General features: G+C 45.9%; 2 protein-coding genes across 2 annotated transcripts in view; one reads left to right on the forward strand and one right to left on the reverse strand.

Moving 5' to 3' along the window:
* Positions 1-16073, forward strand: part of CTNNA1 (catenin alpha 1) — a 116581-nt gene that overhangs the window by 51626 nt on the left and 48882 nt on the right. The gene's annotated exons all lie outside the window — the stretch shown is intronic.
* LRRTM2 (leucine rich repeat transmembrane neuronal 2) lies at positions 6547-9330 on the reverse strand. The gene is made up of 2 exons (XM_009098930.4): positions 8946-9330; positions 6547-8182 (listed from the first exon to the last, which is right to left on the reverse strand). Exons 1-2 carry the CDS (start codon positions 8973-8975, stop codon positions 7061-7063), a joined length of 1152 nt encoding a protein of 383 aa, XP_009097178.1. The 5' UTR covers positions 8976-9330; the 3' UTR covers positions 6547-7060.

The following is a 16073-nucleotide window of genomic DNA, read 5'->3' on the forward strand; positions in this document are numbered from 1 at the left end:
GAGGGGTGCAAGGAACACCAGCACCTCCTCTGTGTCCAGTTTGCTTGAGTATTCAGTGTAGAGGGAGGAGAGTCTGCTGGGGATAACAGGGAAGTTACTTCCATGGTATTAAAAAGAAATACCTTGGTTTTATAAAAGAAAAATTGATTACTTCATTTAAACATCAATACCTTTTCATTTTGCTTGTGTGTGCATACTACAGGTGTTTGTGTTACATACTGGGGAGAAGAAATTGGGTTTAACTCAAGGGATGTTCCCCTCTGGTCATGGTTCAGCTTCTTGCTCCTGGTTTTTATGCTTAAATGATTTTTGTGTGTGTGGATTAAAACCAGCTGAAGAGCTGAAATCAGGGTTTGGTTACTTTGTCAGCCCAGAAGAGTTTGCTCAGTGCCTTTGGCAGCCAGACCTCTGGAGTTGTGCATAACAGAAACAAATACAGGATTGTGCTAATGAGACACTTGTCATTTTTTTGTTGTAAAGAATCACAGAATGGTTTGGGTGGGAAAGGACCATTAAAATCACCCTAGTCCAGCCCCCTGCAATGAGCAGGAACAGCTTCAAGTAGATCAGGTCACCCACAGCCCTATCCAACAGGGAAGGGGCATCCCCCACCTCTCTGGGTAACCTGTCCCAGGGCTTCACCACCCTCACTGTAAAAGAATTTCTTCCAAAATAAGACCCAGAGCATGTGAATCCTATGTCAAATAGGGCAAATAGAGCTTTACCTCATTATAATAACATTTCCTAAAATCTTCATTGTAATGAAATTGTTGATTAGGTAATAATGATTTTGTAAAGCTTTTCCTTAAGAACAGATTACAGAAAGTACTGGCAGCAGGGTTTTGTGGTGGGTGAACACTCTCACTGAATCCTGTCCCGTAGCCTGGACATTCAGTGCAGGAGGGAACCAGGGTTTCTCAGTGCTGCAGTTTTCAGTTCATTTGTGCAATCCTCTCCAGTCAAATTCTTGAATCTCAATTTTTTTTTGCAGTTGTCTTAACAGAGCCTACATTTAAAAGTAAGTTGCTAGTGATGTTGACATTTCCTTGTTCCTAATTGGATTTTAAAGTTTTGGATAATATATTCAGAAGACTGTTTTTTCTCTGAGGTTTGTTACCTTTGCTTGTGAGAACAAATGGGTTTGTAGCTGAGAGATGCTTTTGCTTGTAAAATTAGTCTCTGAGAGTTTAAGAAAATAGATATATCATGTGCTGCTTCGAAGTATTAGAAGGATTTGAGAGGCAGTTTGCCAACTGACATTTAAAACCCTTGAGAACTTGTTCCAGCCAAACCTTTTGATAAAAAAGTAAGTGCAGCTACGGCTTAGTTACTGAAATGATTTTAGCTGGTGGTTCAGTGCATGTAATCATCTTGGAACATCCTGAAACTCGTTCTTTTGTTCAGTTCTCTATCATGGCTTTTGGGCTGTGTCTGTGAGCTTGTCACTTCTCAAACCCAGAAATCCTTCCCGTGATATTGAGGCATGGTGGCTCTGAATGCTGTGTTGCTGTGCTAGCTCACGTAAAGAACACTTCCTTTGCCAGGAGTGGTTTTGCGACCCTTCCTGGAGGGCTGTGACTCAGAACTGATGGGATGTCTCACTGTGTGACACCTCTGAGCCTTACAAGCTGTTTGTCCTTGCTACACTGCTGGCAGGGTGTTCCCGTTGGAAATGCCAGCTCCTGGCTGGCACAGTGACCCACAGGTGACCCTAGAGGTGTACCTGGGGACCCAGGAAACACCCAGGGGCAGAGCCAGGCTGGGCCAGGCCTGTGCTGATCCTGATGCAGCTATTCAAGGGCTGGGAGTTTGGCTTTGGTTTGGTTTTCATTCAGTTTTTGTTAGTCAGGAGACACCTGGTTTGGGAAGAGCCCCTGCAGCCCTGCTCACTGTGGTACAGCAGAAGGTTGTCTTTTAATCACTGTGGTACAAGAGGAGGGACTGGATTTGCTGTGACTCTAACAAATGGCCCAAACCTGACTCTTCTGCTTGGGACTGTGGATGCAGACTGCTTTTAACATACCATGAGAGAGTGTGCTTTTGGCACCTCTGCTTGAAAAGGGAGGAAGAAAGAGGCAAATTCAGGTTTACAGTATACACAATTTTAATAACAAAATGCTTCTGTACACTGCACTTGTTTTACTCCATTACCCACACCCTCTCCCACCAGAAGTTGGCTCTTGAAACATAATTTAAACACACTGCATCTAGGACTCTCTGTAATCTTGGGTTGCTAAGCTGGTAGAATAGTTCACTTACTAGTGTTTTCATTAGTAAAAAGAAAAATGGGGTGGATTTTGTTTGGCTCTTTACAAAGGAGTGGTTGGGAGATGGCAAGCATAGCTTCTTGGTGCTTACACAGGGGTGTACAATGCTGTTTCATCCCATCTGAGGGCTGACTATACCCCTCAAAGCTTCTGGTACCTTTCCCTAGATGCCTCTCACAAGGCAGATTTTTACACAAGATGTGAAATGCTGAATTTCCAGCTGATTCTGAAATTATCTCTAGGCATCCTGCTAAGGTGGTGCCTTAAAAAGCAAAGCCCAGTACCAATTTTAGCATTTGGGACATTTGCAGTGGAGGAAGGTGTGGGGAGGGAAGAGCTGCTGCCTTTGGTTTCAGTTGTTTCCTTGCTTGTTCCTTTTTGGGGGGGAGGAGAAATACTGTATCCCCCTCTGAACTTGTTTAATTTTTATGGAAAACTTCATAAGAAAGATGAAATTCAGCTCCTGGGTAAGTTTCATAGGTCTGAACAGATGGATTTTGATAGCTACACAGATCAAAAAATTAAATCAACTTTATTTCCATTAAAGTAGTACAGAAATTATCCTAGACACATTAAAAATAAGCGTGTAGTGCAGATTTCTGGTTTAAAGCCACATGATGTTTCTGATTTTACAAGGTAGCAATAGGCCCCTGTCTTGGGGGTAATGGGACAGAAGCTCAGATTTGCAAGTGGCTGATCACTGAAAAATCGGATCATTTCTGCTTGGGGGAGAAACAAACAAAACCAAACACCAATGAAGCAGCATTCATTATGTTTCCATCTGATAGGGAACGGGAGCTCAGTGCAGAGGAATACTTCAGCTGGAGACTGAACACTCACCCATTTCACCCTTCATCGAGTCATTTTTACTTGTGTGCATTTAAACACTGATCTAATGCAGAGAGACTAACTGGGAGCATTAATTCAGCCTGTTCCAGGAGAATGAGTCAAAACCTGAACTTGTGCTGCTGGGTTTCCATTTCACTGACACGAGGGTGAGGAGCAGGGGAAGCTGCCTGGATATCAGCAAGGATGGAGGTGATCTTTGGGTGGGATGAGGACCTTAAGAGCAGTACAAGAAATTCTGTTTCTAAAAGACCCAAAGACCTCTGAGGTTGTGCCTGGAGGTGTTGAAGCACCTGTAAGCAGTGTAGGATCTGGACAAACTGAGGCTGTGCAGCAGAGATGGTGTTTGGGGAGGGCAGGTTAACAAGCTCCTGTCATCAGCCAGTGCTCGTACTGAATTACGATTAATTTAAACCAAATTATCGTGGTTCTTGTTCCATCAACAAAATAAATCAGGGACTGTTGAGTAGCACAATTATTCCAATCCCCTCCTTGCCTGGAAGAGTCACAAGCAATTGCAAATGGAAGACAGTAACTTTAAAATAAAAAAATATTAACAGCCTCTGGCTATGTCCTTGTGTGGAGCGATGGCTCTGCCTGGTGCTCGCTGTCCCTCCGCAGGGAATTCAAGTTGACTTCACTGCTGCTGTTTGACATTCTGCGAGTTTTATGATACCTGTTACCCTAAATGTAATGTTTGCTGAATTGCTTTGCTTATGTCTGGAACCTGGCAACAAATGGTTTTGGAAATAGCAGATGTAAAGCACAGCCTTTGGGAGACTGGCTGTGGAGTACAGAGAGGGAACGGGAGCAGTGCTGGGCTGTGCCTGCTGCCCTCCTGCTCTGCTGCCTGCAGGCCAAGCACTTCAGGACCAGTGGAAACTTGGGTGCCTGGGTGGGTGTGCTTGGACAGGCACTGGAACAGTGCTTTAATGCTTGGAAAATCACTGTGAGTAGCAGGGATGGAGAAGAGGGTTAAATGCAGCATTGCTGGAGGATCTGTCTTTGTTCTTCTCACTCCATCTTTAAAAGCTCATAAAGATGGAGTGGGACAGAAGCCGGGCTGTTGGGAAAGCACCTTCTCTGGAGGAACCTCAGCTCCTCATCAAGCAGTCACTTCTTGTTCCCGTGTGGAAGACTGAGGTGGTACCCCTTGAACTGTATGACAGCTAGGGTTTCTGGGATTGCTTCCTGCAGACACAGTTGAGGCTCTCAGAGTTCAGTGGTGACATCTGACTGGGGATGGCAGCACAGCCAGATTATTTGGTTGCCAGAATAATTAACAAGCTCAGTGATGACTTTCTGCTGGTACCCTGCAGCTGTAGGTGGAAGTCATCCCCAAGTGCCTCTTCCCCAGGCTCCTAGAGCTGGCCTTTGCCAGCCAGTGCAGGGTGAGGGACAGTGATGCCCACTCAGTGCTCACTCACCTGCTCCTAGAGCAGCATCCTGGGCCTCAGGAGAGCTGTGAGCACTTAGTTATGGGAAGGAGCAAAGCAAATCTTCCTACAGTAGCTAAATACCCCTGAGGACCAATATGGGTTTGTATTTCTCAGTTTAGCTCTGGCCTCCTGCCTCATGTGGGATTTATTCATGCAGAATATCTGCTCTTTGTCCACCTACCCCACAGGATTTTTTGTAGTCAGTTAAAAGCAGTAATTAATTTCTCAGAACAGGTGTAAATGGACTCATCTTAGTATTAACAGTAACAAGAGTTCAGAGATATCTCTGTGGAAATCCATTAGGCTTCACTGGATCATCTCTTCCATTGAAGTACAGAGTCAAGGAAAGTAAACAAAATATTGGTTTTATATTAAGGGCACTGTATGTAAAATAAAATGATGCAAATTAATATCTTTAAACCCAGCAAATCTTACGAGAAGTTACTTATCTTGCTATAGTTGCCTTGGACGAATTCATCTCACAAGAAAACATTAAACTGTTGTATAATTGACCCTAAATACCTCACTAAATGGTAATACAGAGAGAAAGCAGAGTGAAATAGCAAACAGATTTTGTGCAGTGGTTTTTCTGTTTAAAAAGTTTGCAGGATAGTTTAGTACATCACAATTAGCATACTGGGATTATGGATTTGGTCAAAGTATGGCAACACTGTGAGGAATTTCGTTTCTTCATCAGGGTGTGCTGGTAATTGTTTAACACTGCAGCATTGGACACAACACATTTTTTAGTTATACATACATGTATATATATATAAAATAATTCTCCATCCCTCTGAATCTTTTAGCTTTGGTTAGAATGTTTACAATATTTGAGCAGTTGACTTAAAAATAATGTAATCCTTTGCAGACCCCCCCACCCTCCCACCCTTGTGGCATCTGAGTACCACCATCACTGCATAGATCTGCAAATATTTACATATAATTCCATAATAGAGTATAAATAGCAATATGGTACTTCTGGCTAAAGAAACCAAATTACCCCTTAGAATGAGGTGTATGTGTATATATATTTATATATGATTTTTTAAAAAGTCTTTATTAGTTTGGATTCTGTCCCATATTGAGTAAGAAACAAAACATTTTTCAGTGAGCTATTCTATAAACTAATCATATTCTCCTAACTTATCAGAAGGGGTCTTTTTTAATCTTGAATTTTGGAAGAGGAGGACAAGTGAGAGCTTATATTACAGGGGCTAATTCTGTCTCCAGAGAAACCAGTGGAGTTAGTTCATGAAAATAGCTTCCAGCCAGAGGAAGCCTCAGCTGGGGGGACAGCAGGGGGACAAAGAGAGGCTTCTTCCTTCCTTCCTTTCTTCCTTCTCTTTTCTCCTTAACCTTGCTGTTGGTATTTGCTTTTAATTAAGGGAACCTTGCATTAAGGGTATTTACACATGAAAAGGTGCTGAAATGCTGTTTGTTCATCATCATTAAGTAATTAGCCTGAATTCATGAAAAGCATCATCAAGTGAAGCCAGGGAGCTGAGGACTGAATGTACTTAATATTTCCGATCGATGCCAGCGTGCTGAGCCTCTCTAAAGAAGCTGCAGTGCCAGTGTGGGGACACACGGAGGGCTGCCCTGCTCCTGGAGGGGTGTGTGTCCATCCTGCCCAGGGCTGTGTGTGTGTGCCCATCCTGCCTGGGGCCAAGTGCCCATCTGTGTGTGCCCGTCCTGCCCAGGGCTGTTTGTGTGCGCCTGTCCTGCCCATCCTGCTCTTGTGTGTGTGTGTGTGTGTGTGTGCGCCCATTCTGCCCAGGTCTGTGTGCCCATGTGTGTGTGTCTGTGTGAACTGCTCATTTCTGTGCCTGCTGTCCCTTTCAGCAAGCTGAGCCATGAACATGCACAGAACAAAACTATTTCAGATAAATTCACCCTACTGCACTGAAATTCCCACCTGGACCTTTGTTGCTCTTTTTTTTTTCCTTTTTTTTTTTTTTTTTTTTTCCTTTTGTTTTCCCTCCCTTCCCTTACTGGAGTGAAATGCTCAGAGGAGGAAGATCTTCCTCCTGGGCTGCCCTTAAAGTGCCTGGAGCCAGCTGCAGTGTTTGGGATCCTCCAGCTGCAGTGGAGCAAACAGAGCGCACGTCCCCCACAGATCCCTGCACAGATATCCAGTCTCCTTCCCCTAAGACTGTTTGCAGTAGAAAAAGTAGAATATGGAGACTCGGGTATAAATGTTTACACACAGTCATATAATTACATAACATGAAACATTTTACATAGTTTGAGGTGAGCATCTCTTTTAGACTTTTAAACATTAGGAGTGCAAGTTGAATGTAATCATTGCTTCTTTAACACTGAAAATATTATGGATTTATTTTTTAAAAAACTTAAAAATACTGCACCACTCCATAAACAATGTTTCCATTAAGTAGCTTGGAAAATTAGGCTTTATGTCAACATTTGTAAAAATTAGAATCTGATGTAGGTCCCTACAATTTTAAAGTAGGTTACTTATCTGATTTACTTTGTGATGGGCTGTAGGTATTATACTTCACATTCTTTATAGGGCAGCTGCTGGCACTTGCACTGTCCGTAGCCATTGATGATGATGAAGGGTCCTTCGTGGGTGGGTTCATACTCGTTATAGGGTCCTTGGTCTGACATATTGGCCATATGCAGCCGCGTTTGGGATCGGAGCTGCCTGTGGTTTTGAATCATTGAGCACTGCCTAATTCTTCTTAGTGTGGGAGGGCAGCACTTCCTGGAGATGAACACTATAAAAATGATAAAAAAGAAAGAAAACAATAAAGCCATTGTTCCTGTAATTACCCTCTGAGTGAAGATGGCATTGTTTGGCTCAGGGAACTGTTCTTCAGTGGTAACGACCATGCCTGCTGTAGTTGGAATCTCTTTGTCTCCCACATGGAAATGAGAAGAGCTTATTCTTTTCGTGTACTCGGTAGTTGGAGCTGTGTACGACGTCGTAGCCACAGGGGTAACCACAGTCGATAAATTCCAGCAAAGCTGAAAGCCATACACTGCGTCTAGAATATCCTCTCCCTGGGTGTGGTCGGGACTGTGACAGAGGATGGCGTGCTCCCACCGACCTTGGAAGCCACTCAACCATGTGGCCAAGGAGCAGATCTTTGGGCTGCATTCCCACAGATTGCCGGAGAGGCCCACGGTGGTGAGGGATGTCAGCGAGCTCAGGATCTTGGAATCCAGAGTGGTGAGCTTGTTGTTATCCATGAGGAGGGTTTTAAGGTTAGGCATAGTTTCAAAGACAGTGAGGTCAATGGCTTTGATTTCGTTTCCAGTCAAATCGAGCTTTGTTAAGGTGCCCCAGGTCCACTCCATCCCACATGTCAAGTTGCTAATTTTGTTCCACTGCAAGAAGAGCGTGTGCAGGCTGCTCAGCCGGAGGAAGTGAGCAAAATTAATCTTTGTCAGCTGGTTGTGCTCTAGGTGAAGCTCCCTCAGCTTGATTAATCCCGCAAATCCATTGCGAGCCAAACTTCGCAAGCGGTTTGTGCTCAAATCCAGGAATTCCAGGCTACGACAGTCCCAGAACAGGCGGACTGGGATGGTCCGCAGGGAGTTGGATCGCAAGTGCAAGGTCTGTAGCTTGCGAAGGCCGTAGAAGAGCTCGGGGTGCAGAGAGGATAACTGATTAAAAGAGAGGTCCAAATTCTGCAGGTTAAGCAGCTGGCTAAAAGTTGTGTTTGGCAAATGAAAGATTTTGTTGGAACTTAAGACTAATTCCTTAAGTTTATACAGTCCTTGAAAAGAATCTTCTCTGACTGTTGCAATTTGATTATGATCTAAGTGAAGCCAAGTAAGTTGACTGAAGCTTGCAAATTGATCCCTTTCAAGTTCAGAAATATAATTGTGCCTCAGTGACAAACCTAGCGAGCCCTTTTCAGTGGTGTTTGGCACTGAGTGAAACCCCTGAGAGTCACAGTAAAAGAGCAGCTTCTCACAGCGACATTTTGGTGGACAAGCCATGCCCAAGGCAGGCAGCATTTTTAAAACCATACTCATTGCATATAGTGCTGCCAGCATACGAGCCCCTAATGGCCACTTGAAATGTAAGCCTGCAGAATATAATTTAGGAAAACAACAAGATAGGATAGCCTTATCAGTACACTTGGAATATCACGGTGGAAGATTTCACTGCAGATAACATTGCCATGCATTTCCAACAAGCTAATTCTAAATGCAAGAAACAACTTAATACGACAAACCGAATACTTGGACATTACACTTAGGAGGAGGCTTTATCTCAATTACAGAGGGTTACAGTGGTGCTATCAGAAAACATTTTTTTCATAAGGTTCAGTGCAGAGCAATCAGCTTTAGCATCTTAACTGCTCCTTTAAAGCAGAGCTGTCATTCATTATACAAGGAACAGAGAAACGCAGGAACTTACCCATTCTTTTGAGTACATTGGAGGGTGCATTCAGTCGTAGTTTGAGACTCAACGCCGTGAGTCTGTGAAAGGCTCTAATGTAAGACAGCCTTGAATAATTGACTGGGTTTAGTGTCCTTTGATATTAGTGCAAAATCCACGATGCTCTCTTGGAATATTCCTTTTGAAATTGCTGCCTTGATCTCCTCTGACAGGTCTGCAATTTTTAAATCTTAATACAAGTTTTCGTCCTCTGTGGCTGCTCAGCTGGTTAATTGAAGCTCACGTTTTCCTTTTCCGCAGCTGTGGCTTCCTTTAGTCCTAACTTGTTGATGGCAGATGGGTGGCTTATTGCTGAGAGAAGCTCCTGTAGTAGCATGAGTGCATTTACTGAAAAGCTTTTCAGGGAAGCGGTACAAGAATGGATTTGCTTATGCGCTGCGACCACACAGAGCTCTATATAGGCTGACGTCACCTGGTGACGTTCCTTTTGTTTGGGTTTTCCAGAAGCTTTGCTGTTTTAAAGCATTGTGCTGCATGCTGTGATCATGTTAAAGACCACTGATAGAGGGGGAAAAATCCAGCGGCAGGAGTCCTTCATCCCCATGACAGAAGGAGCAGGAGGGACTCGCAGCACCCTGCTCCCCCAACATCTGCGCCGGCTCTGCTCAGCTGGGGTTAAAAGCAGTGCAGAGCTGTGGATGGAAGTGCCTGAGTGCTGCCTGCTCCCACTTTTCTGCTAAATCTCCCTACATGAAAAGAACTTTTAGATGCAAAATGCTCAGAGTTTGGATAGAGGATGCTGGTCAGCACCGGCTTTCATGGAGGTGAGAGGGATTGGGCAGCTCAGAGCTCTGTGTGACAGCTGTGTGCGACTGTGGTCCCTGCAGAAGTGCAGAGAGCAGTGCTGGAGCTGGAGCAGGAGTGTCAGGAACTGCAGCCCTGGAGCAGGGCACAGGGGCAGGCGCTTCAAGCCAGGAGAAATTTCTGGAAAAAGCAAAGCTTGCGTTAGGGCACAGGAAAAATTTAATTGGAATCCAGCTTGACAGTGTGTGGTTATGAAACTAGCAAATCTGTTTTCTCCTCCCAAACAGTGCCTTTTATACTTGCTTTTTCCTGGACACTGGAGTGCATGGCAGAAATGGTGAGATTTGCATTTCCAGTCTGGGCTCAGAGGGGTGCGAGGGCTTCCTTGCGGTCACCCACAATGTCCTGCTGCTGTGTGTCTCCTCAGAGAGGGGGGACACACCTCCAGGAGCCCCTGGCTGCAGGGTGGGTCTGTAACAGTTATCCTGTGGGTTTAGCGCTGCAGAGCTGTGCCCCTGCAGAGCTGTGTGTGCTCTCCAGCCCCGTTGGGCTCTGGCTGGGGCATGCACACATAGCCAGGAGGAGGAGAGTGGGCTCTCTTAGGGCTGTTTGCTTGCTTTAAAGGTTCATTGCCCCATTATTCAAAGCAACCTCTTCTCTGGGACAGCTGGTACTGAAAGGTAAATGACCAGGTTTGATTTACATTTTTATATGATTTTAGGATGCATGTGCAGGTAAAGCCTTTGGAGCCACTGCTTTGGTCATAGCTTGATGTGGGTGCAGCAGGGGGATGATGGTTTCCTGCTCCAGGCAACTTGGATAAGCTTTTTTAAAATTTTCTTCTTGAGATACAGAGCAATAATGTAGAGGAGGCACTTGAAAATGTTTGCTGTGTAGCAGCGAGGTATCACCTCTAACCTCCAAGATCTGGAATGAGCTGAGAAAAACGATGATGGAGAATGATGATGGAGTAAGATGAATTGTGTCAAAAGAAGGGTTTGAAATAAAATGGCTGTTTACCTTTGTTATTAAGTTTTGGTTCTTGCTTTGGTTCTTTGGAAGTCCTTGCTTAAACCAAGACCTGCTGTTCTCTGCCTGCTTCTCCCTTGGCTGTCCTGTGGTGTAATGGTGACACTGCCTCTGGTGCTTCCTTTCTGGGATGGGCAGACTCAAGGGGAGCACTGAGTGGAAAGTAAAAGGATGGAGAATGTTGAATGCACAAGAACAAAATCTCAAAAAACTGAAAAAAGCTAAAGCAAAACAAATAAACTCTACCCTGAACTCATCAGGAAAGCAACATTCTTTAATGATTAAGCAAATTAGGAAATGTTAGATAAATTTCTTAAATTACTCTGCCATAGTAAACGTTTTCACATTTGCTCCAGTGTGAAAGAAATCCATGCAAAGAAATTACATAAACCTATTTAAAGAGATTCTTCTTGTTTAATGATCAGGGTACGAAGAGCTCAGGCTCAGCTCCACCTGTCCAGCGGAACGTCGGCTCTGCAGCACCTGCAGAGGGTTCTTGGAGCAGCTTTGTGCAGCACCCTGATTTGAGGTGTTGGTTTTAATTCTATTAACATTTCAATATGTTACCATAACATTTAACAGCAGCATTCCAAAGGGTATAATTTGAGGTCAACTGTCAGGTCTTTCCCTCTTACTAGGAGACTGAAATTAGGTATCGTTGGAAACATTTTGCTTTTTTGCATCAATATCTCCTGGTAGGTTCCTCCCACGTTAAGATTGTGTAATTTGGCACAGAGTTAAGAGTTAATGTTCAAACATGGTGAGTTGCTCCTTTTCTGAAGCTCTCCATTCTTTGGCCCTTAACCAAACAAGGGCTATTTAGCACCTTGCCAGCGAGTTTCCTGTTTAGGAAACTGCTAACGCGAACTTTATGGGCTCTTTTCTTAGCAAAACATGTTTTTATGTGCGCTTGCTGTGAAATAAGAGTTATTACCTCAAGTGTGCATCTCAGTCTCCGAAGTCTGAAACACTGCAGTAACATTTATATTGTTCCTTGGGAGCTGCCTTGGCTGTCAAGGTGCAACAGACTGGGAATAAACCCCCAGAAAACTCGTGCAAATGCATTTCTTCTGAGCCTGAATACTCATTGCCCTGCATGAAAAACCATGTCTGATGCCACCTGGGCACTTCTGCCACAGCAGGAACTTTATGACAGCCTGAACCCTCATATGCAGTGTGGACAGAGAAATTGGCAGGAATAAGCTTACTAGGACCAAGGGTTTTGAGAGCTTCTCACCTACCTTGCTCCTGGAGCAGCAGCACAACTGGTTTTCCTGCTAAACCCTTGCGCTGGGAAGATAGAATTGCACCCTGAGGCGAGCGTTGTCATTTAGTTAGGCTGACATCTTGTGGAAGCCTTCCTAGTGTATTAAGAACAACATACAAGCTAATTTTACTGGATGGAGATGTGGGGGCTGCATGACTTTGCTGTGCTGGGTGCCGGGAGGGTGCAAGCCCTGGAGCTGCAGGTGAGACTGCAGCCCGTGTGTGGCACTGCCAGCTCACCCTTCCGCCTGCAGGAGTGGCCATGGGAATTGTTGCTGGGTGTTAGCACCTCGGGGACCATGGGAGGATTTGCTGCTTTTTGGCCAGAAGGTTGTGTTTGTGCTGTGTCACAGGGCTGTGAGGCAGGAGGTGAGCAGGGGCGTGTGGCTGGAGTGTCACCATGTGCACTCTGTCACTTGGATTTGCTGCCGTGGAAGCGCTGAGCCCTAGGAGAGGACACACGGGACAGAGGCATGTTGAAGGTGACTCAGCAGCAGAGATGTGCCCAGGGCTTCAGGCCAGCTACAGAGTCCTTTGGGGCAGGGCAGTGGGAGGGATGGGCACTGAAGGTTGGGTGTCCTTGTCTTCATGGGAACAAAGGGCACGTGTGGTGGCATAGCGTGGTGGCTGTCACCTCCCTGTCTGGCTCTCTGCACCTGGCACCGGTTGTAGTTCCTCCTTGTACCAGGGTGAGTGCAGGAGCCACCCTTCCCCTCTCCGTGGTGCAGCCTGTCGGCGCGGAGGGATGTGAGGGTGGCAGTGCTGTGGCATGGCCAGCTGGGCAGGGGGACAGTGCAGGCAGCTTTATTGTCACTCAGGTTCTTGCTGAAGCCCAGATGATGCCATGCAGCCCATTTGCTGGGCTGAGCTGTGGCTGGCTGTGGGAGACTCCTTCTTGCAGCAAACCAGGGCACAGTCCTGCTTCCTGCACTTGGATGCGAAAACACTGCTGGAATTGGTGTGGGTCACACCTCAGCACTCACACTGCCTGGCCCTGGATCCTGTTCTAGCTGGAATTGGTTGGCAACCCTGCTGTCACAGTGATGGAGGGCTGTGCATGGTTATCCTGTAGTCACGGAATTAGGCTGGGTGGCAGGGCAAAACCAAGCGTGGGACAAAATGCACCCAAGCACTGATGTCCGGTGTCCCCTGGCTGCAGAGCTCAGAGGTGGCACAGTAACACACCATGACACACAGGGACACACTGCCTGCTCTCCGGAAGGTGTGCCAAGCACTCACTTGCAATTTACTCAGCCCCTGTCATTAACCAGGATGCTGCCTGTTGTACTGACAGCCCAGGAGTCAATTCCCAGACACCTGAAGCAGAAACCTCTCTGCCAACCATCCTTTTTGGTTGTTGTGGGGCGGGTGGAGGTGGGACAGTGGTGGCTCTCAGCAGTGGTGTTCTGGCTTTCATCTGGGTGCTGATTTGGGGAGGGGGGATGGTGGGTTCTGCAGGGATGGTGTGAGGTGGTCCTGAGCAGGAGGTACTGTCTCCCTCAATATCTCTGTGGGCTCAGCTTAACCCAAACTGATGATGAACCTTTAAGATTAACAGCAGATGTTTGTGATATTTAGCTACAAAAACATATCTTTGAGTAGCTGGTTACAGGACATGGTCTCTTGATCCTGGTGGAATGCACCACCACCACCAAGCTCCTGTACCTCTATAAATTAGATTTTAACCTTCATAGCTATAGGAAAAGCTTGGGTGTGTCTTTTGCTTGTCTGAATTCAGATGGCACACCTACAGCAGGAAGGCTTTGTGACAGAAATGGTGATTCTGCTCCCTACCCTGTGTACAAATCCCCCTTCTTTGCTTTGAGCATTAAAAGAGTCCTCTCTGGGGATGGTGGTGTGAGCTGGGACCGCAGGGATGTGACAGGGAATGTTTGTGGGGCTCTGCAAGGGCAGCAGCAATGGTGGGGGAAGAGCAGAGATGGGGGGGGGGGTAACGAGCAAATTTTAACATCAATTCTATCCTCTTTGATAAAGATCTGATTTAAATTAAAGTAAATTTGCACCATGGCTAAATTTATTATCCATTATACTGGTCAGAGTTGGGATATCATACTGCACAATGATTGACATGGTCATCATGACCCTATTAAATCTACTGAATCTATTAGCTGCTTGCTGGCTGCAGGGTTTGTGATTCCCTCAGCAGAGTTTTGTGCTGAATATCTAAAAATCCTATTAGAAATCTGAATATTTGGGCTTCGCTCTTGTGAGTCCTCCTAATCCCATGGATAGCAGGAGCTGCTGGCTGGGCTACCTTGTGCTGCCAGGTCATTAGCTGGCTCCTCAGTGAAGGTTCACACTAGACATGAGGACCAGTTTTTAATGGTCAGACTAATTGGTTAGTGGAACAAATCACCCAGAAGAGCTAAACTGGCACTTGGAGCCTTTAAAACACAATTTATTAGTTGAGAGAGGAAGCTCAGCTCAAACAGGACTTCTGAACTGTAGGGGGGAGCCAATGGGTAAAATTCCCGACTTGTGTGGCAGCCTGGACAAAGTGACAGTGCTGTGGTCAGGGCTGATCCTCAGCATGTTTCTGTGCCCACGAGGGTTTCTGCTGCCATGGGCTGTGCAGGTCTTCATGTGTTCTACCAGGTCCTAATGGGGTTTATTTGGCACCACAGTGTTTATTATGCAGGGGGAAAAAAGGTCAGGAAACTTCAGCTGGGCAAAACTCGACATTATTGTCTCCAGGAACATGGTTGGAATTGACTGTGATGGTTTAAGATGTCAGTGGCAGCAGGGTGTGTGTATCCACTGAGGTGTCCTGGGTCTGTCCTGCTCTGCCCCCACTCAGCCCTAACAAAGGATCCCCATTAGTGACTCTGTGTGCTAAATCACCAGAGCTAAATTAGCAGGGTGCTTTATCCTGCAGCCTTCTGAAGTAAATTCTGGTCATGCTCTTGACAAGCTTCTGTACTAAAACTTAGGCATAGCAGCAAGGTGGAAATAAACTGGAGCTGCCTTCCTAAAATCTAGTGGGGTTGGATTCTACAGCTCTTTCTGTGCTAGGACATAGTGTAGTTTCATAGGAATGGATCAGCAGTGAGAAATCAGTGCTGCTCAGGCTTTAATGTGCTTTGTTGGGGTGTTTTGCATAGTGGTCCATTAGTGGAGGCCATCTCCTGGTTTTCCTCTCATCCAAAAGGCATCTGGTGCTGTGCACCGAGGCGGTGGGCTGTGAAGCCAGGGACAGCAAAGTGGAATTGATGGGTGGTATCGCCTCAAATCCCTGCTCCTGCTTCTTGTTAAAATGGTAATGTGGGAGCACCCGGGGAGAAGTAAAATGGCACTTCTTGGAACAGCTGAATGTTTGGCTTTCTGCATAATAGATGAGCATATATCTTAGATCCAAACATATTCCTGGGAAAAAACCCCAGTGTGTGGGGGGGGTGCTGTGGGTTCAGTAAAATGATCACGTTGCCGTGGGTAAACAGGGGTGGACCAGCTGTCCACTGCAGGTTGGTGTCTTGGAGCAGCTTGTGGCTGGGCCAGTGCCTGGTGGCAGCTTCTGGGGTCACTGTCCCCCTGTCCCCTGCAGGTGCCAGCCCTGCCTGCTGCCACCAGCATGCCAGGGGCAGAGCCATTGCTCAGGGTGTCTTGTCCGTCATATCCCCTGAGCAGGGCAGCAGCAAAGTGTTGGGTAAATCAGTGAATTAATCTTCACTTTATTTAGAGCCTTCAGCTTTGATTTTTGAAAGTAGAGCAAAGAGGGGGCCAGTGCTGGGGCTGCTGCAGGTTTGGCAGTGTCACAACAAGCTCCTGGATTTAGCTCCAGTCACTTTTCAGTTACCTTTTGTGATGAGAATCAAATAACTTGATCATGGTGGTGACAAATCTTCAATAATTCATTACACTATAATGACATTACAGCATCCTAGCTCCCTCCCCTCCATTTTTTATTTCTGCTGTAGAGTGGACTTGATGTTTTAGATTCAAGGCTGTTCATCCAGATATTTCACACCAGCCTGTCACCTGGAGAATTGATACCTGGCATACACTCACTGCAGCACTGCTAAATGGTTT

This window comes from Serinus canaria, chromosome 13 (genome assembly GCF_022539315.1).
Source record: "Serinus canaria isolate serCan28SL12 chromosome 13, serCan2020, whole genome shotgun sequence".
Lineage (NCBI taxonomy): Eukaryota > Metazoa > Chordata > Aves > Passeriformes > Fringillidae > Serinus > Serinus canaria.

Bases quoted from the DNA above. Each gene is read 5' to 3' on its own strand.
- LRRTM2 (XM_009098930.4), bottom strand. From the start codon at position 8,975: ATGCACCCTCCAATGTACTCAAAAGAATGG. The intron at 8,183-8,945 runs GTAAGTTCCTGC...TCTTTTAATCAG, and splicing joins CAATGTACTCAAAAGAATGG to TTATCCTCTCTGCACCCCGA.